This window comes from Molothrus aeneus, chromosome 5, assembly GCF_037042795.1.
Source record: "Molothrus aeneus isolate 106 chromosome 5, BPBGC_Maene_1.0, whole genome shotgun sequence".
In the NCBI taxonomy this organism is placed as follows: domain Eukaryota; kingdom Metazoa; phylum Chordata; class Aves; order Passeriformes; family Icteridae; genus Molothrus; species Molothrus aeneus.
Genome location: NC_089650.1, coordinates 40,702,019 through 40,726,447, shown reverse-complemented (window position 1 = coordinate 40,726,447; position 24,429 = coordinate 40,702,019). Strand labels below are relative to the sequence as shown.

The 24,429-nt window shown below is 37.4% G+C and overlaps 1 protein-coding gene across 2 annotated transcripts in view; it reads right to left on the bottom strand.

Moving 5' to 3' along the window:
* NELL2 (neural EGFL like 2) overlaps window positions 1-24,429 on the bottom strand; it is a 134,412-nt gene that overhangs the window by 39,722 nt on the left and 70,261 nt on the right. For both annotated transcript variants that reach the window (XM_066550363.1, XM_066550364.1), the window contains exon 13: window positions 20,668-20,793. In XM_066550363.1, coding sequence (XP_066406460.1) covers window positions 20,668-20,793 — 126 coding nt within the window. The remainder of the gene's footprint in view (window positions 1-20,667; window positions 20,794-24,429) is intronic.

The following is a 24,429-nucleotide window of genomic DNA, read 5'->3' as shown; positions in this document are numbered from 1 at the left end:
ATGGTAAATGGAATCTTAAAATAAGATGCCCTAATGCGTCATTTCAAAATGATACATGAAAAGCTCTATTATTTTCAAAATGCAGTATCTTAGTCTGTAGGCGTCAAAATAAAATGCTTCGATCTTCTGGAAATACTCCTTGCATTTTTTGTTAAATCAACAGTATTCATCTATCCACATATAATTTCAGAGTCCTGAAATTTAAATTTCAGGAAAACCAGCTGTTTGGAGAACATAAAGACATCTAATTTCAATCAGCACACATGGGCTAACCTGCATGTGAAGTTTTCATAGCTATCATTCTGGCCAGGTTTTAGTGAATTTTATTAGTGCAGCTTAGACCAGTTCTGCCTTTTTAGCCTAATCTGGAATCAGATGCTCTTTCTTCCCCCATTTTGAGGGGGAAGACTGCTCTGAATCTTCCTCTTTATAAATAACGACTGCACATATCCCACTGAGTTGTCAAGAAAATTAATTTCTTAACATTTGCAAATCACTATGGAAATTTTCAACGTGCTATTTCAATAGTGGCCATAAAACTGTAGGAGTATAAAACTGGCAGAATGACACATATCCAATCCATCAGTAGAGGCAAATTTTCCTCTAGTAATGGCAGGGACCTGTTATTTAAAAGGAGGAAACATTCACCTTAATATAACTAATAAATTTTAAATGCTACACAAGTTTAGTTTTATTTTTGTGGGTTTGCTGTTGTTAAGTGTTTATTTGTTTGGTTTTTAATAACATTAACCTAATATCCCTCTTCTAAACAAGGAGTTGTGTCTGTTGTACCACCAATCATGCTCTCTTCAACCCTCCCTGGGTAGAGCAGAGCACAGGCTGCAGGCCTCTGCCCTACAGCATGAGATTTAATTACTTTGCTCTCAGCACGAATAACCAAAATTGTTATTGTTCACCAAATGATCCAGCCCCTCTAAAATCCACTTAACAATATTTGGCTCTGACCTCCTAACATAGTGAAATCACTTATGCTGGCTGAAACAGAATTTATGTGAAACCACTCCATAATACAAAAATAAAGTAATGGTCATGCAAATTTGGTTTAAAAGTATAATCTATATTGTAACAGTACCCTGGCTTTCTTATTTTATGTTAATATTATGATATTATTTAAATATGGGGTTTTATTTAAATATTAATTATTTTGTATTTTTTAAATAACACACAAGAAGTAAATTATTATGAGAATATGTGAAACTTATTCATCAGGCCAAAATACCCTGCAAAGACATTATCTTGGTATCTCAGGAGAAGGAATACATCACACTGGTAAACTCAGCTTAAATAACTACATTTGACAAATTAAGTATCATGCTCAAAGAGCAAGCATAGCCATCCATCTTATGCCTTAGGAATGCAGAAGCACCCCTGGCATGTACAGCAGCTCTTAACGAGAGGAAAGAGTATATTAGAGAGCAGCAGGTGATTGCAGACTGCCACAGCAGGAGGAAGGGCTCTATGTGTGTGGCTGGAACAGCTCTGGAAGCCCACCAAGGTTTGCAGGAGCAGAGCCTTGAAGATCATTTGCACAGGTGAGTGTCCTTCATATAAAGAGATGACTGCCACATTTGAGTGTGCCTTGCTTTTTGGGGGTAAGAAAAACTACTGAGTCTTTGAAGATGGAATTTTCTTTTTCTTAAAGCATACAAGATCAATAAAATTAACTTTCCATGGGCTAAATAGCAGGACTTGGATGCAAAGGTAATATCCCTGGTATCCTACTCTACGTAAGCTTTGGGGTTTCTTATCCTCATGCAAGAAAGTTCATGGAGTATGCTTCTGCACAAACTGTATTGAAACAGCCATCACTTCTTCTGTGGTTACCTGCTCAAACTTCAGATCTATTTTTATTGAAATCACATATTACTGACTCATAAAAAATTCATGTTTTAATAAATGATTCCTGGATTGAAGTTTACATGTCATTTTTAGGTGGAAAATGTTTCAGAGAGGAGAAAATCTGTGATCCAATTAAAGGAGATTTTAACATGATTGGAATACAAAAAAATTGGCAAAAAAAGGAGGATCAGTAGGTTTTACAATCCATCTAAATTTGTTTCTCTGTATCACCTGATCTTAGCTTCAATAACACAAAATCATCTAAAGACAGTGTTTCTTCATACTGCTTTCTACAGTGACACCTAACAGAGCAGACAGCTTAAACTTCAGGAGTGGCTCTTTTATGGACTGCTTACATGGCTAAACTACACCTGAAGAAATCCTGTACAGAAACCATGTCACTACATCTTCTCTTTCAGCACTTGGCACACTATCCACACCAATTTAGAGCCCACCAGAAACAGGTTTATCGCTAGTGATAACAAGACAGATTGTTCAGCTTTATTAAAACAGAAATACTTATTCTTAACAAAAAGGGTGGTGCTCTGTTCATAATTCTTCCTTAGTTCATGCTTATCACTTTGGTTTCTTTTTTTAATCAAACACTTGGAAAGTCACCTTAAAAGAAAAAGGAGAAAATTGCAGTTCCTGAGTTGAGCAACCTTAAATACCAAATCAGAAACTGCAGAAGCAGATAGGACCATGCATTATAAAGAAGCAAAAAAGCAATTTATAAAAGAATCATTAAAACAGACGCTACAATCTGGTTTTTAATTTCAAAAACCAGTCTTGAAACATTATTTGCCTGATTTAGAAATGCTAAAATTTTATTTCTCGAGGCCATTTATTTCAAAACTCTTTAGAAATCATGCCACATTAAATGAATGTTCCATACTTATTTCACTGCACACTATAATGAAGATAGGGACAGGCTGGAGACAATTACAGAGGCAAAGAAATGAAAATTATTTCTGCAGAGAAATTTCAATGAAATTTTAATGAAATTTTAATGATTTCCCAACCTGAACTTGCATAAACAAAGACCAAATGCACTGGTTTCAACGAATCCTAAAGCTTTATTACCTAGTATATCTGAAATCCATTTTGCACTGTCCAGGACTTAAGCTCAACACTGTTGAATTTCATAACAGCACTGTTCTGGGAATCAAATGAAGTCTTAAATACTCTATTTATATTGACTAAACTACCTCTGGAATGAGATCTTTCTAGATAGAGAAAAAATTTTAATTCAAAATTTGCTATTGCCTCATGGTAAGAATAACAGTAAAAGTAAGTGCTTATGTATGTCTCATTAAATAATTCTTAGGATACAGACAACAAGGCAAAAATTATGTGATGATGCAATTGATTTACTTTTGCATATTTGTGTATGCAAATACATTATACACACAAAAATATATATACATATATATATACATGTATGTGTATACATATATACATGCATGTATATACGTGTATATCTATACATACACATATATATGTATATATATACATATACAGGATATATGTGAAGAATATAGTAAAGGTTAAGAATTTTATTTTGACTTATTGTGAAATACTATTTAAGAATATCCCACATTGCTTGTTTGAGAAAAACTTTACTTCAGCAGGGTATCTAGGGTGAAGTATTGCCCCCTACAAAGTGAGACTGGTGGAATAAACTGATCCAGACCTACTAGATGCTGTGATGCATCTCAATGCAGTGACAGCTGGGGACCTGTCTTTCCGAATTTGTTATCTGTGCAGAGATTCTTGCTGAACTTAGTAAAATTTAATATGTTGTCCACAAGGTGTGGCACCTGCCTCCTCGTTCACACTATGCAACATCAGCCCCTATCCTTCCTACTGCATATTTTATGATTAAAAATAAATGTCTGTATAAAATTTCCTACATGCACACTGTGAATCTTCCCAATATATGCCTTGTGTATCCAGATTCTGAAAAGGTCTAAGAAAAAAAAATAATCATAATCCAATCCAATAGCAAATAGGAATGACAACTGAGTTGAATCCCTTACTTAGGGATGGAAAATATGCTGGCAGTTTTCATGAATCATCCATTAACAACACTGGAAAATATGGGCTGAGATAATTTTTAAGGTGCAGAAATGCATAAAAGTTCCCAAAAATTTAAATAGAATACATCCCTGCAACTGTAATCTTGAAACATGATGCAACAGATATTCACTGCTCCGCGAAGAACTTGTGAACCCAGATTAAATTAAAATAATTTAAATAATAAGAATGTATTAGGTATTTTTCCCTTTTGATCTCTCTGCATTCAAAAATTACAATTACTTCGGCCTTCTGTCTCCTTTGCATTGATTTGGTATAGAACTACAGAACCATGGTGACCAGCTGGCTATCTGGTGTGGCAGTGACAACAGATGAGATTTACTTGCATTATCAATAGCCAACACACTTAAATGCGCACTTAGAGTTTATCTTAATTACAAGGGGTTTTTCTCCCACTTATAGTTCATGTACAAGACAAAAATTAGTAGCAATTATATATGTAATATGGAAGACTTATTCCATTAAGATCATTTGAGAAATGACAGATGGTTAATCTCTTTTAAGACTTCATATTAACTCATTTAAACTCTAATTGGCAGAGTTAATTTAAATCGCAGTATATGTACACTATTTTTAAAGAGCAAATGCTGTAAATTTATTGATCTATTTGCTGGAAAGTGTCCAAAGAAGGGCACTGAAACTGGTAAAGGGACCAGAGAACAAGTCTTATGAGGAGTGTCTCAGGGAACTGGGATTGTTTAGCCTGAAAAAAAGGAGGCCAAGGAGGATCTTCTCCACAACCAGCTGACAGGAGGTTGTACACAGGTGAGGGCTCAGTCTCATCTCCAAAGCAGCAGGCAACAGGACAAGAGAATTGACGTCAAATTGTGCTTGGCGGTTTAGATTGGATACTAGAAATACATTCTTCACTGTAAGGGCTGTCAAGCACTGGAACAGGCTGCCCAGTGAAGGGTTTGAGTAACCATCCCTGGAGGCATTTAAAAGACATTTACATGTGGCACTTTGGGACATAGTTCGGTGGTGGACTTGGCAGTGATGGGTTGGACCTCATGATCTTAAAGGACTTTTCCAACCTAAAAGAGTCAATGATTTTATATTTTCCATATATTTATGTTAAAATTTTTGATTTATATTTCCCAATTCATTTTTTTCTATAGACATTTCTTAATTTAAATGCAAAATAAAACCTGTGTTTTAATTACACATAGAGTTATAATCACACAGTTTACCCTTAGTTAATGCTTGAGTCATTAATGACCACCAGCAGCTTCAGTTCAAAGCTGGGGACACCAAAAGCCAGGTCTACAAGAGTTTGTTCCCTATTAATCCTGTTGCTTGACTGATTTTTCTCTTCATATATCCCCATACATATATTTTTGTCTTCATATATTCCCATATATCCATGCTATTCTTGGTCCTCATTTTCTAATTCTTTCTTCAGTGCAGTCATAAATGACAATTTCTGTAGAGCAGCTTCTTGCTCCCACCCACAGCAGGATCAGGGAGATAATCAGAAGGGGAAAAGCCATAAAACTCATGTTTTGAGACAAAAAAGACAAGTTGATGGATAAAATACATATTTTGTGGCAGGCCTACCCTTATTCCCTCCATCTTCCTCTACAGCTCTTCATTTAATGCCTTCAACTTTGTTAAACCCACCTAAGATTCATCTTCTTCAAAATGTGTTTTGTAATTTCCAATTTCATGGAAAAATACACATTTTTACAAAATACACTCCTCTCATGAAGGCTTCTATTGCAATATTAATCAGTGTTACTCCATGATAAAAATTACATCCTGTAATTTTTATACTTTTCCACCAGTTAGGCAGAGTACATATATTAAAGAATATTTTGCCTGACAGCTGAAGTTAAAAAAGCTTTCATTAAACTCCACTTTCTTTCAAGTCTGCCATTTTCTATATTCCCTCTTCAATAGAAAAGTTTAAGAGAAGGATTTTCTAAAGCATTTAGCAGAGACCCAACTGTTTCCCCTACAGGAATGTCTGTAATTCCTACTGATTACAATGGCAGGATTGTAGCGTAAATGCAAAATTATTCTGAAATCCTACTTTAAGAGATTTCAGTCAAGATCTTGACATGGACCTTGTCACCCACTTCTTTTTGCCTTAATTCAAACTGATCTCTTAGTATCTTTCACCAGTGACATTTTAAAATGAGGTTTCCAGCTTTTAAAAGGTATTTAATTGAGTACACTTTCCAGACTTCCTTCACAGATTAATTTTTTTTTTAATCTAGCCAGATGCACTATTTATTCCCAGGTAAATCTTACTTAATTCCAACTTCTTTGTATACAAAAACTCCCAGACACTTATGATAAACTGATGCTTTCAATATCTTCTATTATGTGGTCAAAAGTGGTGACAGTAAATTCTGCATCTCCAGTGGTGCTCCCTACTTTATTGCTAGTAGAACAGTCAGACTAGAGCTGCAAGTACTATTTCCTCAGCCAACTGAAAAATGTATATTTTAATTCTTCTAATTCCAACCCTTTTATTTACAGCTTCCTTACTAAAAGGCTCCATGTTATTACAAGTCTGCCACTAGCAAGAGATACCCGCTGGATATTTGGCCTCCCTCCCACACATATTTCTGCTACACAAATAAAAGCTGTAAAGTAACCTGACTGCTGTTGAGGCTGGCAACTTGCTGCCTGTTCTCATATTTCATTAGTACCAACTTTGAGATTACTCACATGACCAGAAGGCTCAATAAAAACACCTCTGAACACTTTCTCAGCACAAAGTTAACAGAAGGTGGATATGCAAAAGTGATAGAAGGAAGATGTCTCAGCAATCAAAACTGCCAGAGAACAGTAATGTTCTCAAAACTCTCTAGAAACAGCTGGTGCTGCTTCTATTCTTTTTGGAATAGCACTGTGGCCAGGGTTTGTCAACACATTTCAGGGGCTCCTGGAAAATCAGTTATAACATCACAGCATTATAACCTAAGTCAGCACTTGTCTGGCAAGGCACCACAGTGGTGGATGAAATGCTGCTGCTGCTTTGATCCTGCTCTTGTCTGCAGGAACCTGGAGAAACTTACCTAACCATAAATGTTGGGAAACAAATGGGCTTTTTTTCTTTCTTCTCATGCAACAGAGAATTCTTAATCCGTTAAGTAGTTCCTCTCATTTCCCTGGCAGTGCTGTGACACAGACACTCAGATCACTCACTGTCTATAAAGACAGCACTATTTTTGATAAGACAAGATGCTTGAGCTCCCAAGGGAGAGAAGGCCTTCTTTCAGTGTTGCTCACCTGATGTTAAAGAGAGTTCTCTACTCAAAAACAGGGACAAAGTTATACTTCAGTGATGGTAAGGTAAGGCAATATTGCTGCTTTTCCCTTCGGTCAGCCTTGATGCCATCTCCAGTGATACAGCCAATTTTCCCTAGCATACATCCTCCCTGGTGGTTTACAGAGGCACACCAAAACAGCACAGCAGATGTATCCTTCATGAACAGTGCATGCCAGCTGCCTCCCCTGGCCACAAAAGCACCTGGGGAGAATGGCACAGCCAGTGCTCAGCACTGTGCAGGATCAGGGAGGAGCTAACCCACACACCCGGCCTTGAGAGCCATGAAGTGCTCCTGCCTGCTGCAGTTCAGATAGAGCCCTTGATGCCAGAAGATAACCTGCAGAGCTGCCTGAACTGATTCTAACAAAAAGCTGCACGGCACTGTAAAGGAGATGCAATGAAATGTGCTCTCACCTTCCTTCCCCCACCACTGTAATGGTATGAAACTTGACACTGGCTAGCTTGTTTCATGGGTAGATTTTCCAGACCACATGTTTTTGTTGCCACAGTTCAATTGCTATTGTCTATCAAGCTTACAAATAATTAGTTCTGTACTTACATGCATCATAAAATCATTAAGGTTGGAATACCTATAAGATACTTACGTGTATTTTATATTGATAAATAAATACTTGCATAAGCACATCTTAGCAAACTGCATATATCTGAAAAATTCTGCCATCAAATTTGCTGCCTTTTTTAAGGACACCATGAATTGTTCTAACATGCAAAACCACAGATATGAAATCTACAGTATTTTTCAGGTCTCAAGAAGTCAAAATATTAATTTAGAATCGATCAAGTTAAGACAAAAGTAAACTTTGACCAGATATTCCATTTTGCTACTATTACTATCATCCCAGAATGACTTCACCTCTGTAACCCTACTTCCTTCAAGAGTCTGCCCTTTGGAAAAGTTACAATTTAAGCAGAGATGCTGTGAACAACTCTGGAGTACTTAAATCTAAGATGAAGCCCATCCTATGGAAGGTGAATTAAGGTAAACACGGCGTATTCAAAGCAGACTGTAATATCTGTTCAGACTACCACCACCAACAACTTTATTTACTTCTCAGGCATTAAAATGATGCAGACAGAATTAAAGTGCACCCAATTTCACCTTCTGAAGGGTTAGGAACAAGGTAACAAACTTTTCTTTCCAAATATTTGCACACTCCAAAATTTCAAAAACACTTGAACAAATTAGAACAGATACTCTTGATGAGTGCTCACCTTTCTAGAAATCAATCTTATCTTGAGTAACACTGCCATTTATCCCTGCTTTGAGCAGTGTGAAACCTTTAGTTTTGTTTCTTTAAATGCACTGTCATTAAAAGACTCTACTACAGGTTTCCAAATCCTAAACATCAAAGTTAACACAGTGTGACAGCTGGTGTGTTCCAAACTCATCACATTTATGCGTCTGTAACAGGATAAATGACACAATTACCTGCTGTAATTACTCTTGCTGACAATATATTTTTCCTGGTGATTGGTCTGTGAGACTCAGAGCTACTTATCTTTGTCAGTCCAGTCCAAATCTCCATTTCCATGTGACTTGGACATTAACTTACAAAGTATTTACAAATTAGTTCAAATATCTGTCAAGACAGATATTTGGGATAGTATAAATTCATCTTTTATTGCGTGATTAAGCAGTATACCACTCTAATATTATTTTGCATTAGAAAATAACTATGCATGATTAAATTCTGTGCCCCATTCAAAGTAAATTGGAAAGGAGACACACTCAAACAAGTGAGTATAATGAAGAAATAAAATCTAAATAAATAAGGACATTGATTTTTTTTAAATGTTTATTCCTAAAGCAAAACCTGAATTGAAAAAAACAAAAGGATAAAACATTTAGATATTTAATTCTAAATGCTTTCTTGTGACAATTTTAAAGAACAGCTACAGAAGACAGCAGTGACTTTTTATTTTGAGCAGTGGGAGTTACAGGCTAATCAAGCTAGCTTATGGCATGTGTTTTCTCTGGAACAACTTTTACTTTGAAAATATGAAATAGATACAATTCCTTGCACCATTTCTCCAAATAAAATATTTTGGAGGATGTGAAAAGACTGCAGCATATAACAACAGAAATAAGCAAATACTGTCTTTTTGAGATTATTTGGAAGCTTGTCAGGATGAAAAAATACTCCCACAAAAACTCCTGTGAACCATTTAGTTGGAGCAGCTTCCTATTTTATTGCTAAGCTTGTTGAGAGAGCTCTTGGTCCTTGATACAAACATTGATATATTCAAAGGTTTTTTTGTTATTTGATGAGATGGGGGTATGTCAATTTTTGCACAACTGACTACATGAAGAGTAAAGGGCATGGTTTCAAGAAGGTGAATGGAATACCGTTCCTGAAATAATTTTGATTTTCAGTTTTCTAGATCAATCTTGAAGATGCCACAAACCCACCAGCGTTTTCTTAAAAAAAAACAAGACAGAACAGTTTTGTGAGTTTTGTGTATTGATAATACCAGGAAAATATCAAGTATCTTTAATAGACACAGAAACATTACCTCACAAAATGCAATTTCACTAAAAGGGAAATTTCAACCAAACCCCTTAGGATTATATTGTACAGCAGCACAACACAGACAGCAATGCTCCCCTTTGTATCAATGTGATTTTTTCAAGTTACTGATGATGATTTCACTGGTCTTCCTTGGGGCATTAGCAGATCACAACCCTAAGGATGGCCAACATATTATCTCAGTGTTTGTGCCTTCTTGTTGAGCCGCTCTTTTTGAGTGCTGTGAAGAGGCCTTGCCAAAGACTCTGTTGACTTTATCCATTTACACGAGCTGGCAAACACTGACAGAGCAAATACAGGAACTGAAACTAGTTTTAGACAAAATCAGAAGGGCAGAGGAAGTGAGAATTTAACCTGCACACTATGCAATCATGCATGACCAACCACAACCTGGCTGCAGAATCATCAGCAGATTTCAGTGTGAACCAGAAGTTAACATGCAAAACTAAAAACATAAACCGTTCTTTGGGACTACACATAGGCACGCAGACACTGGGTGAGTACAAGGTTTTCTAAGTTGATAATCATCAGTCCAAAAGACTGACAAAAGGTAGCAAATATTGATAGAGAACAATTGCAGAGATAAACTGTCACAGAAGATGACATACTTAGTTGCAATGACTGACAGTATAAAACAGGAGTTAAGGAAATCGTCTTCCATTATTATAAAGCAGATTAACCTCTCATAGGCATTTCATGAAAAACAAAGGACACTTCTAACTTGTTCAGGAGTCAGTGATTATAAGATGTGCCATTTGGCATGCATTTGGAATCAAACTGTAAAAATTAAAGGTTCCCATGCCCATAGATTCTCTGAACTGAAATAATTCAGATATTCCTATCTATCAAAACAGGAATCTTCCATATTCATTCAAAGAAAAAATTGCAACTGTAATATTAAAAGAAAAGGCTTCTGAAGCCCTGGAAAATATTAAAAAATATTATGTCTCCCCTTAACAGTGTTGGAAGTTAGCTTTCTCACTCTCTTTCTTCTCTAAAAACTGTGTTGTCTTAGATTAGAAATGTTTTTTTGACAGTAGAATGCCAAAAGACAGACATGATGCTCATATACTGCCAGTAGTATCCACTACCCTGAAACCCCAGCTAAATGGTATCATGGCTATAGACAACTTACTGTGAATGTGTAGAAAACCACTGACTTCAATACAGTATGATCACATAACCTTAAATAACCCCACTGTTCCTTTTTTTAAAAACTGTCTTGCTTCATGCAGTAGCTCCAGTCTCTCACTGACCTTGGCTGGAGTCCCTCTGAGAGCAGGCAACACTCTCCCAGCATGAGGCAATCACCAGCTGGCTCAGACTTGATAGATGTGAGCCATCCAACTTCCCTCACTTCTGGCTTGCTCAGTGAGACAGCAGCAGATTCCCATCTCCTGAGCCAGAAAGATCCTTATGACTTCAAACAAACTGTCCTCAAGGCTGCCTACTGTGTTTCCTGATCTGTACAGTCTATCTGTCACAGCCTGTGATCATCCACAGGAGGACAGGCCAGGGGACGTCCAGCTGTGAAGAGATGTCCCGCTGCAATGAATCAAGGTCTTGGGTTGGATCTGCTAATCCTATCATGATGATTGCCTCCAATCTGTAAATAGATAAGTGAGTTGGGTCCAGCTGAATTCTTGACCTCTGTTGATTAGAATGTAAGTTTAGACAAAAGAGATGTACATTAGAGTGTCTTAACTGCAAACTAAATGCCACCTTCTGCATCAATGTCAGCAAAATTCTAACATAAAGGGTCAATGTAATTACCTCAGGAATTAATAATTCATTTAGTGCTGCATGATTTGTCAGATTTTCTATTTTTTACAATATACTGTGTTAATTTTGCTATACTCCTACACTTCTACGTTCCAATCATATTGTACTGACACAGCACATAACTGCACTGTAGAAGCTGACAAGGGATGCTGAGTGATTGAAAAGCTGTAGAGTGCTTCAGAACACTGAGAAAAATGAGGTACACTGGATGTCTGTCCTGATGCTGTGATATAAATATTAAGAAACATCAATGCTTGGAAATATTGTAATTTCAATTTTTTTACATTTAAAAGAAAAGGTTTCACTTTTTTCTGAGTTAGTTGTAAGCTGAGTATATTCTCAGTTCTGTTCTAGAAGTCCTTTAATATATTGAAAAATTCCTCACTGCAGGAAGAATGCAAAATAAATTATTCCTTGTAGAAGAAAATAATCAATTCTGATGTATGCTTCTGCAGAAAGATAAATTTTAAACTGAATACAGAAATTGTAGAAATGCAAAATTGAGACTGCTTTTGATATAATACTATTTACCAACCTTTTCTCCCAAGGCCAATAGGGAATCCATGTTATATAGTGCATTGATAGACACATAGATAAGCACATACACACACACACACATATATCAAATAAATATGTAAATAATAAATATGAATAAATATTTGGTAAAAAAATTATTTATGTAAAAGAATTATGTATTTAGTACTGAAAATCATGCATTCACATCTTTGTCAAGGGAATACACTTTCTGTTTAACAACTCAAATCATGTTCTACCAAGGACCCTTTAAAAATGCGTTGGATTTTGATCAGCTGAGAAATCCATCCTGCTATAATTGCATAGCCAGATGAACAGTTGTCATGAACTGGGTCAGTAACCAAGGAGAAGATGGGACCTAAAAATTATCCTCTAGGAAAAAAAAAGTTCTCATTCCAAGTTGAAACAGACTCCAAACTAAGTTGCCAAGGATAACCTGATTCAATCCAAATAAAGCATAATTGAGTTCAGTTGTATAAGATACAGCAGATATATAAAAATTACTTGTGTTGTTATCTTAGTAATGTGGTTGCATAGCAACAAGCTCAGTCTGAGCGATCATTCCTTTATTAGCTTTGTGAATTATCGTACCGCTAGGAAGTGGATATTGGAGAGAATTTATCCTCAAAGAAGATTGAGAGCTTTGTGTAGGCTGACATACTATAAAGCAGAATGGAAACTGGGCCAAGTAATAGAAACCAGAATCAAATAGGCTTTGAGTTAAAAAGGCTCCATGCACACAAGCTGACTTCTACAGTGCTTATGACTAACAGCAACCCTGGCAGTATAGCTGGACACCATCGCCTCTGAGGAGTTTGCATTGCTCTGTGTGATAATGCATGTACACATTACTTCTAACATAACTGGGGTGGGGGTGTAACCAAAATTGGAGATGGGGAGACAGATGGTTCATTTGCCCACATCATATATTCTCCAGTGGTTTGCTGACTAAAACATTTCCTTAGTCAAGCTGTGGTATGCCAGTACAGTGATGTTACAACCAGCCCCTGTCAGTATGCTTGTTTATTGCTCTGTCCCTTGCACCATACTGAGCAATTATTCTGCTTTTATTTAAGCGCTGTCAATGAACTCAGCTCCTCTATAAGCTGCAGAACTTGAGGAAAACTTGAATGTTGCTGAATTAATAAAAAATAAGTCAAGGGAAATAAACAGGAAGAAATTAGCTTTTTTATTGTTATTTCTCACATTGCAGCATTTTCATGTACCCAAGTTGGGACACTATAAGCCTATGACTCCTCTGAGGTAACATTCCACTTTTTTAACTTCCTTGCAGCAGTGAGGGGTAAAGGGCATACATAGTGCTGAATGAAGTTGAGGCCATATTTAGTCACTTATTAAAATGTGGTCTCATTTATCGAAGTACTAAGCACTATGAGTTCTTATTGCCTTCAAGATGACTTGTGGATACACGTGTGTGTCTGAAAAAGCAGGCAAATTTTATATTTTAACTTAGGACAAGCATGCAGCTTTAAACAGAAGATGGATGACTTCATTCAACTCTGGATTACTTCAGTCTTACCCTAGCTTTTTTCCATGGAAACTCAGATAACCACATTACTCTTAGAAGAGATTAGTGTTGGTGCTAAAACACAGCATACACGCCTCACATGTAAGCTAGATTTATAATTTTAAATACATAAAGGTATTCCTTTTCAGTTTTCAAAACTCATTTTTGGGATCTGAAATGTTGAGTTGGAAAAAAAAAAAAAAAGCTAGCAATACATGATATTGGAAAATACCCACACTTCACTTCACAGGTAGCTGAAATCCTACCAATGGGTAGGACCATTTTGTACCAACTGGTACAAAATCATTTTCCACCTCACATCAGAACCCAGAAATTAACTTTTCCTGAACATGTGAATTGGTATGTGCTCTAGGGAATAAAGATGGATTTTACCTTCAGCATTCTCACAAGAAACTCAACAAAACTTTTTCTCAAATCTCCCTGCCATTAACCTTCACTGCTACTGCACAGTATAGAAAAAAGTACGAGATTTCTCAGACTGTTTATGTCCCAAACAATTGATGGATTTATAAGTCAAAAATAAACCAATGAAATCTGAACAGAAGCCCAGAGGCAGATGCACTTTTATGAACTTGAGTTTCTAGATGCCAAGAGGAATCATTTTTCCAAAGTGTGTCAGAGTACTATGTTAATAAAAACCCCATATGACAGGGACTGTATTTCCCCTCAAAAATAAATGTAGCTTGCAAGAAACAGAGGATAACAACGTGGCTAAAAGCTGAAGTCTTGATAATCTGGGCATCTGAATTTGATAATCTGGGCATCTGAATTACAAATGGTATGAGCTGTAATTCCAATGAAGTTGCATGTCCTTATAACTGGAATTTTAAAGTCCTTCCAGATACCAGACTGCTGGTTCCCAAAGTGGAGGAATCTGCTCTTAGGGGATAAAGATGAATGCATTTGCACTGCAAAGACACCCCTCTGTTTTCTCATAAGCACCCTAAGGAGTTATATTGTGAACAAAGCATTAATGAATGAAAAGGAGGCAAGCCCAAACTTTGGCTACACACTATATGAAAAAAGGAGCAAAATACCAAACCAAAAGGTATTATTCTTAAGCATGGACATCACTAGTGGCATTAGCTGAACTCCAAGCAGATGTGTAGGTCGTTTATAAGTCACAGATAGCTAGAAGAATAGGGCCAAACAGGAGAGCTTAGGAAAGACACAGTTTTGATTGCTATGGGCAAAGCAAATGTAAAATAAATCCCACTGATGTAGCCAGTTGGAAAACATTAATGGCTGCATGGGAAAAATGGCAGAAAGGTGGACAAAAAACTATCAGACACATGAGAGTTGAATGGGCTAAGTGTGGCAATCAGTTCTCTATGTATTATGTCAAGGGGAATTTTTCCAGTCATCCCACAGGATCATTAGAGAGTAAAGACTATGGGTCAGACTTGAAAAACTAATGTCAAAAGGTATGGCCACGTATCTGCAGGCCAGTACTTTCCCCTACATTTCCCTTTTGCTATTGAAACCTCCCAAATAATTATTGATTAGCATTAATGTTATCATAATCCCTACTTTATGCACATTCATCATTGTTATGCAGCTAAATGTGTAGTTTTCTCCTTAAATCTTTTCCATATGTCAAATCAATCTCCCCAGCCGCTTAATTATTTTAATGTTGATCTTGGAATTCCTTCCAATTTGCAACAGATTTGTGATTTAATTTGATTTGCAAAATACGCAGAGCTGCTAGTATGCCCAAGAATTAACGTTTCAGGTGTCACTCAACTTACTACAACCATGTTTCTTGGTAATTTATGTGAAAACTATTATTAGACTTCAGTTTACTGCGAGAGGCTATCACAGAAAATAAATGCTGCTGAATGCATTGACACCATTTTCAGAAAAATGTTGTTAGGAAAATCTCTGAGACTCAGAAAGACACATAGGCTGGGGCAGAGGAGGAGGGAGGTCCAGCTGGATACAGTTAGCTATTGCCTGGTGAATTCAAAATACTCCTCATTGCTTTGAGTAGTTTTTTGCCATATGACCAAGTCAAAAAGGCCAAAGACCAAAGCTGTGGGCTTTGAGCAACCTGATCTAGTGGAAACTGTTCCTTCCCATGGCAGAAGGGTGGAACTAAATGGTCTTCCAAGTCATTTCCAACCCAAACCATTCTATGATTCTATGAATCTAAAGAACTACCTAATCTCTTCTATTTTGACTCTGAGGAAAAACAACCCCAAATGTACCACACATAGTTATGAGATGTTATATGAAAATCCTTCACCATTTTCTTTAGAAGTCAGAAAACAAACCAAGGAGCACAAACGTGATGGTACCAGGCTATAATGTACAATAATGGTCTCAGACTTAAAATCTCCACTTGGCTTGCCAAATTTTCTGGCAAAAAATCAGCATGACTTGGCTAAAGTTAAAATTAAAAGGAAAGACAAAATAATCTGAAATGGATTGACAAAAGTGGTTATGAAAAAACATTATATGGTCTGCAGACACTTAAAACATGTATGTGAGCATCCAGCTCCACATGTGGCAGTGGTCCCACACAGCTCAAATGGACATCATTGCTAATTTGGCCAGAGCATGCTTGGAAGAAGTAGCCCACAATTTGCAACATTCCTGGTGTGCTTTCAATAATTAATCAGTTAAGAATTCATATGTATTTTCTGCTAAAGTACAGCATAATTGCAAAGTCTCACTACTGGTGTCTGGGTACAAAGTTGTAGATTACTCACTTCTCTCAAAAAAAACCCAAAACCAAACCCTAACAAACCACAAAACACAGACAGAAAAAAAAAAACCTACGAGAAATATGTAATACATAATTTCATAAACTCCAGAAAACAGCATGTGCAATCATTAATTCAGAGATTCTGGCTCCTATACTCACACATCAAAGGACTGACTGGAAGAAGAGCATATATCATCTTGCCCAGACCTCAGGCACAGGGGGAACTGAATATACTGTCCTGAAGAGCACCCACACTTGCCCCTCCAGTGCTACCAAATGTGAAACATGAGACCTCAGGAGGTCTCTGAGAGGGCAACATCAGCTGCATTACCTCACCCACATCATCTCAGTGACTCCAAACCCCAGGAGAGGCAGAGCACACTACCAGCACTTCCATCAGAGCAACTTCCCCCTTTTATGCCAAATGGAAAGCAAAAAAATAAATAAAAGGTGGTCCATGATTTTGCACATAAACAGAGCCTTAAAAGCCATCTGAGGCTCAGAAGATCCATGGCTTCTCCAGATCAGGGAATGCACCTTCCTCTGCCTTAATACAGTCTCCAGAGGAGGCACTAAGTCTCACAGGGTCTTGCATCTTCTCTTCAATTCTTATTGGATTACTCAGTTAGGCGAGCGGTCCCAATGGAGACAACTAAAGACAATTGTTGAGACTAAACATGATTGACCATTCACTGTGCTATGAGCCACAGTGTGAAAAAGAGAGCTCCCACCTCTCATTTCCTAACCTCTCCCATAATAAATTGTGGAGGAAAAGACATTCACTATGCTGCTCAGAGCAATGCTACCAGCTGCAAATTACAAGACTGAAAGACTGGAGGTGACACTGTGTTCTTCCTTGTTTCCAGAAGTAAAACTTTCTTTTTTAAAGCCAAGAAAACAGTACATGCATTTCTGTAATCCCATGCAAAGTAAAGATGTGAATATTATTATTTCAGAAAATAATTAAAGCATCCTGATCTGATCCCAGCTAACAGTGACAGTACAGCAGCACACTAGTGCACATATAAAACTACCCCAGCAGAGACTCATGCCGTTATCTACCTTCCTTCCCCTGGCACAACATCATTACATTCCAGCTTCTGGAAAGCAAAGTGGAAGGGGAATGAGACGTTATCATTGTAGGATACCAAAGCATGGTAGCCCAGGGCATATTTTTATGACTTTAATTTGCAGTTTGTGCACCCATTTGGCATATGGGTGTAACTTAAAAGCTGTCTGTCCTTCTCATAGCTATGATTGATTTCTGAACATAAAAATCAGTCATGAACAACAGATTTCTGTGTAAACACAGTTGTGACTAACTCAACCTAACCCTGAGAATCTTAGTTCCACTATGAATACAAATAACACTACCTGAAATTGATGTCTTCATTACATCTTTTGTTGTGAAAACAAAAACGTAATTCAAATCTATTGCAAAACTTGCAATAAACAAAAGAAACTGGAGCTGTTTTGGAAGCAGCTATGGGTTGTCTAAATCAGTCTTTTGTGTGGACGACTCTGACAGAGATAGATAGCACAGATTTCTTTTCAAATGTCTCGTACAGGAGAAAAACCCTTCAATGTCACTGATTTTATGTCTCTTTTCTCTTTTGATCAATGACTGCTAAATTATATGTATGTTCACAGGATAGAACAATAAGGTATGTTAGTCTGCCAGCAAGTTGTGGACATCAGTTACATCATAACCTGCCTAATCAAGGTCCACACATAATTTTTCGACATCTTTTTCAGGGATTCACCTATCCTGTGCAAACAATGACATATTAATGCCGAGTTACAGAACAATTTTTTTCCTGCTCAGTAATATTCCAAAGGATGTGTTACCAGAGCTGCCTCTCCAGTTTATAGTGGCAGCTATTTTACGCACAACTACAGTTCCATAACTGAATTAAATTGCACAGCATTACAAGAAACTGTGACCTGAAATATATTTTAAAAATTTTAACACTTAGTAACACAAAGGGTAAATTGTCGCTTGTTTGCCCTATTCTTGTTATTCCTGAACTGGATTTAAAAACAGCCTCCTCCTCAGTTTCTTTGATATTTCAGTTGGCAAGTTAAACCTAGAATTGCCAATAAGGCAAATAGAGACTTGCTAAGAACTTTAAACTCTGCAGAGGGAAAAAGAGGGTTGAATAACTAATACATTTATCATAAACATTGACAAAATTCAAAGTGCACTGGGCTTTGTACACAAGTACTGAGAGATTTGGACAGAAGTGCATACTATACAACCCCACCAACATAGTCCTGAATACATATTAACTTAATTAATGAACCAGTGCCTCCACAGTGAAGGTGCTCACACAATAGCTGTGGAACCAGAAAAAATAATGCAGTTATTTTGTGACATATACACTTTATGATGTCAGGTTGCCATTCATTGAAATTCCATCATCCAGCAGGGACTGTATCCTCATGGTTGCCTGTACCCAAAATCCAATATGTAAAATTTAACTTCAAAAAAACTCCAGGTCCCAAATAATAGTAAGTGGCATTGCTCATACACATAGAGTCTTTGACGTGCACACACAGCATGACTTACAGCTCAGATGGCCTAGCAGGTCTTATGATTTGAAATCTTACAAAACTTTTTCATCTAATTCCTTTTTTTAGCATTGACTTTTCCCAGCTTGATCGACAAAGGTGGAAAATAAATAATTCATTTTGTCACCCATCAGGCTGATTTCACAGGAAACTATGATTTACAAATGTGGAACTACATTCAGTTTGGAGTGTTGGATCTAAAATGGATTTCTAACACCTTTTACAGAAGTTTGACTGCCTAGAGCTCTTAAATACTCTGTATTTCATAACAGTTATGTTTCAGCAAGTATGAGGAATGCAATATGAGGACCCTCAAGAACTACCTTTATTATACTTATAGGCACCCAATGCCCCAGCAAAGTTGGTGATGCTTTACCATTTGCAAAGTTCAATCAGAACAGAAAGTTAAGGGAAGCCAAGCAGAAAAAGCATCCCACAGATTTAGATACAGTTGGTCCTAAAATAATCCCAATATTCACACTCAGGAGATAGTGAAACAATTTCTTTACTCAGTGGAGAGTGTGGAAAATGTAAGAGAATGATCAGAAACATACTGGCTGCTTCAGGAAGGACCTCCTGTGGGCAAGCTTTATAACTTGGGCCTTCAAGAAGTGGGTTTACTGCAGTAAAACAGTGCTTGCCAACGTATGAGAGGAATGACAAGTATAGGTAAGACAGCATTCACAAAAATCACATGGATGTGATTTGAAATCCATGTCCCTGAGTGTTGTGCATGTTCAGGCAAGGAAATCATGCGAGATCATAAGAAGCTGTTTCTGTACCAAGACATATCATCGATGCTAAAAATCCAAGACACAATAGACAGAAAAAAATCAGAAATTAATTTCACAGTGCTGCCTTCACATTCCAAATACTCTCATACATTTATAGCAAATTTCTGTTAGATAATACAAACTTCAAGAACGCTTTACTGAAAAAATGAAGCCTTTTATAGAAAAAGCTAATTTGTTACCCTGTGCACGCAAAATAGGGATTCTATTTTTTTCACTGAGTAAACATGTCACATCATCAATTCATATTTTCTTTATGTTGTAGGAAAAAATACATGAACACGTAGAGTGGGTCTGATACAGAAGGTTGTTTCAGATGTCCCATGTTCGTTCATTCCATAACCCTAAATTATCTTGCAATAAAAGAAGAGTAGAAGAGAGAAAGTCACTATGAAGCAAACATGTCCCCTGGCAGTAGAGCAAAAAGGGAAGATACAGAGGTGAGACTGACCATGTTGTCCAGTGGCTCAAGGCAAGCAGAACTCCTGCCCTCTGAACCTGGGAGAACTGAGCCTGGAGAGTCCAGAATGAGGACACAGCCACTCTTAATATGTACCAAATTTAAATCCATCCAAAGTTTGCAGAAGAGTTGCTATAATCCAAGAGAAGCTGTACTGGTGTGGAACACGAAAACCACATAAAACAGCACTACTTTTGCTCACTTATTTTCCTCTTCAGTCTCCTACCTTCACCTTTTTAATCAGCACCCAAAACAGTGCAGACCCATAAGACAATCCAGCCTACTTTACAATTTCAGGAAAACAATATGACCTACACATAATCTGTAAAATTCATTAGATTTCTGTACCGCATTATGGTGTTTATGCTGTTTAACATGTCATTTAGATGTTCTGTGACTCCAACAAAGAATAACTTCAGAAGAATCATATCAGTATTCCTAAATACCACCATCCTGCTATTTCCTTGCAGAAACACACAGCCCTTACCTGTACATGAATAATCATCAATGCGGATGTATCCAGTTTTGCAGACACACATGAAGGATCCTGGTGTATTCACACACATGGTGTTCTCACGACAGTAGTGCCGTCCTTCTGCACACTCATCAATATCTGTCAACAAGGCAAAGAGGAACACAAGTCAAACTCAGCAGTTATTTTTTGCAATCTCTCAATACACTGCTGTTCACTTCCATCAGTAGTGGGCTAGACTAAAGAGTTACTTAAATGCCAGTGCATTTTGGAAGCTTTTTGGCTTTCTCCTTTTAAAAAACCTGCTTGAAATATTCAAACAAGGGAAGCACCATGAGTTTCTGTGAACAGCTGTTAGTGGAGTTACAAAGAAGATTACACTGGCTTACATCTTTCCTTTTGAAGTACCTCTGATGTTATTCCTATCATTTAAATAGAACAGGGGAAAAAAAAAACATAGTCCCCAACAACTGAACAATGACCTCAGCACTGCAATGTCATCCAGCACTGCACTCTGTGCAGTCACCTCAGTCACCAGCACACAAAACACACAGCTATATGCACACTACATGCCTTTGATCTAATGGGAACTATTGTTTGGAAAGTAACTGTAAGGAACAGGGTAAGATCTGAAAAGACCCTGAAACTTAGTATAAATTTCTCTTAAAACAATAAAATAGTCAATCAGTATTTTTAATATATTTAAACACATGCATCTGTACCTGCAAATATCTACATACGTATGTATATAGATACATATGCACACTGTACCTGAAAGGAACCTGTGAGACTCTCACTCATATATAGATCTGCTCTGACAGAACAAAATGCAACTTGATAAAATACTTGCTGGGGCAGAACACCTGTTGCAGTATAAGGTCCTAGAGCAAACTCCCAACATAAATGACTGTAGGCATGGAATTCAAAACCTTATTTGTTTTGGTACTCTCTTGGGTTTCAAAATCAGACATATTTCTTTTATCAGGTTACAATTCAATGGTAAGACAGAGAAAGCACTACGAATAACAAAAAACCTTCTGCATAGTATTATTATACTGTAAAAAAGAAAAGCTATATTAATTTGGAAGTGGTCAGTAGCACACTGTTCCTGTAACAGTAATGATAAAGACATCATTACTGAGATGCTCAGTACAGCTATTTCTATTGCCATGCAATGTGTCACTGAACCTTGCTACCAAAGTATGCTAAAAATCAAATGGGTGGATTGTTGGCCCAGTTTCTTTCCTGCTCATCAGTTTTGATTTTTTTCTTGTTTTCAATTATGTTTATAGCTTTCAGTGTTGAAAATAAAATCTCTGTATGGAAAAGCACTGTGTTGCAGAGTCTAATGATAACTCAAGATAAAAGACTGTATATACAAACTCAAATCAGGGTTGATTTCTCAATGCTGCGATGCTAAATGTCAACGTTATTAACTCCTGCATTTTGCTCCTGCTTAGGTTGTATGCTTATCCTCCATTTCTTCTTATCCTCCCTGTATCTTTAAATCAAAAGGAATTTACCAACTGCACTCATTAACTGCTCTTTTCTTCCCCCCTTTGCATTCTTAGAAGATAATCTGCCTTCCTGTACAAGCAGTGTGACGCACTGAATATTACTGATTCTGTAGTAAATTCCTAATTTCATCCAGTTTTGGAAAAAGAATTTTCCACAGGTCCTCTGCCCACAGGACTCTGCTGGAGAAGCTGGGGGCAGTTCACTACCTAACACGAAGGCGTCCACTGCAAAAGAATTTCATGGCTGATGTACTTTGGCTGGTTTCCTTCCCTTTACCTTGTAAATTCTGCAGGCATGAGAGAATCATAGGTGTATTAAGGTGCTAGTTTGGAAAAGTTAATATCACAATTTTTATGTACACGTGTACTTGCACAAATGAGCATGCATTTACAGTGAACACAGTGAGCACACTAAAGCTCCAAACACATTCTGTGAACTTCATCTAAGAACACCAAAAAAAAGTGAAGCTATCATAAGACCACTACAGCTGGTTTTGCACAGAGAGTGGAATGGGGCACAGATCTCCCAACTTACAGATGTTCTACAGAAACGCAAGTGTGCTGTTCAGAAAAGCAGCCAACGGTTAAAACATATGACTCAGCCTCTACAACAAATGATGCAACTTGTGTCTTTCATAATTCCAGCTAACAACTCCGTATTAAATTAATTGTGTTGATTTATACTTAAGTAACAACATCAGTCTTCGAGTAATTAGAGGTCTTGTGTTCTCAGTATCAACAGACTGCCTAGAAGCCAGCTCTGGCACTCTCAGAAAATTCTACTTAAAAATCCAGTGCCTCAGAACCATTAAACAGAACTTTCTGAAAACTATAATAATGATTGCTCTGGAAGGTAAATAGCCACAGGAGATCCAAAATGCCAACAGTTTTTATTTTGCAGGGAAAAACTTAAAGTCACTCCTTTGATTCAAATCTCCTAATTCAGAAGTGCTCTAAATAAAAGCTTTCACTTTGCCAGCATACCACATATTAAGATTTTAAAAAATGTTTTATTTATAATCATCTTTTTTTTCACAAACCTTGCTTGTTCAACTGATTAAAAAAAAGGGAAGAAAACTCAACCCACATCTATTCAGGTTAATTCTGAAGTGTTCATTTGGACAAATCTGATGTACTGTTTTTTTCAAACTGATTTGCAAAGGAATTGCTCATATTTTTTAAATGCTCACTAGAACTCAGAACTCCCACCTAACCCTCTGTTATTGCTACTAGCACAAGTTTATTTTACATTGGCACCTGAACACCCTCTATACCATGGACACACAGCAGGTAAGAAGATACTTTTACAAACAATTTACAACTTTAATACTAGATAAAGATAATTAATACAAAAAAGGGTAAAATAACAGTCAAATGACAACTAGTCACACAGAGATTGACCATACTAAAAGCCTGCAATTCCACTCCCCCTTTGGCACTCCATATGGGAGCTTAGGTTAAGGTATTACAGATCAAGGAGTACTGAACTAGGGCAGGGAATGAGCCCAACATCTGTTGTTTTTCAAAGCTACCAAAATAAAAGCCTCTTCATCCTGTTCACTGGTTGAAAACACCAGTGTAGCCAGTCATGGTGTGAGCCCAGTCAGCAGCCAAGCCCCAGGCAGCCACTTGCTCACTCTCCAAACAGTGGGATCAAGGAGAGAATCAGAAGGATAAAAGATAGAAAACTTGTGGATTGAAATATAGACAGTTTACTAGGGAAAGCAAAGGCTGCACACACAAGCAAAGCAAAACCAGGGGTTAATTCACTGCTTTGCAATGGCAGGCACGTGCTCAGCCATCTCCAGGAGAGCAGGGCCCCATCACATCTAAAGGTGCCTTGGGAAGACAAACTCTATCAGTCCAAAAATCCTCCCTTCCTCCTCCTTCCCTGCAGTGCATACACTGAGCATGATGGCACATGGTCTGGGATCTCCCTGTGGCCAGTTTGGGTCACCTGTCCTGGCTGTGTCTCCTCCCAACCCCCCAGGCACTCCCAGTCTCCTCCCCAGTGTGGCAGCAAAAAAAGTAGGAAAAGCCTTGACTTTGTGTAAGCTCTGCTCAACAAAAACATCTCTATTATCACTGTGTTCAGCAAAATCCCAAAATACAGCCCCACACAGCCACTGTGAAGAAAATTAACCCTCCTAGGCCAAAACAAGCATGCCACCTTTAGATAGAAATGCACAGTAGAAAATCTTATGCATTTCCATATCTAAGAAATCCTACAACATCTATCTTAATTTCCTTTTGCCAAAAA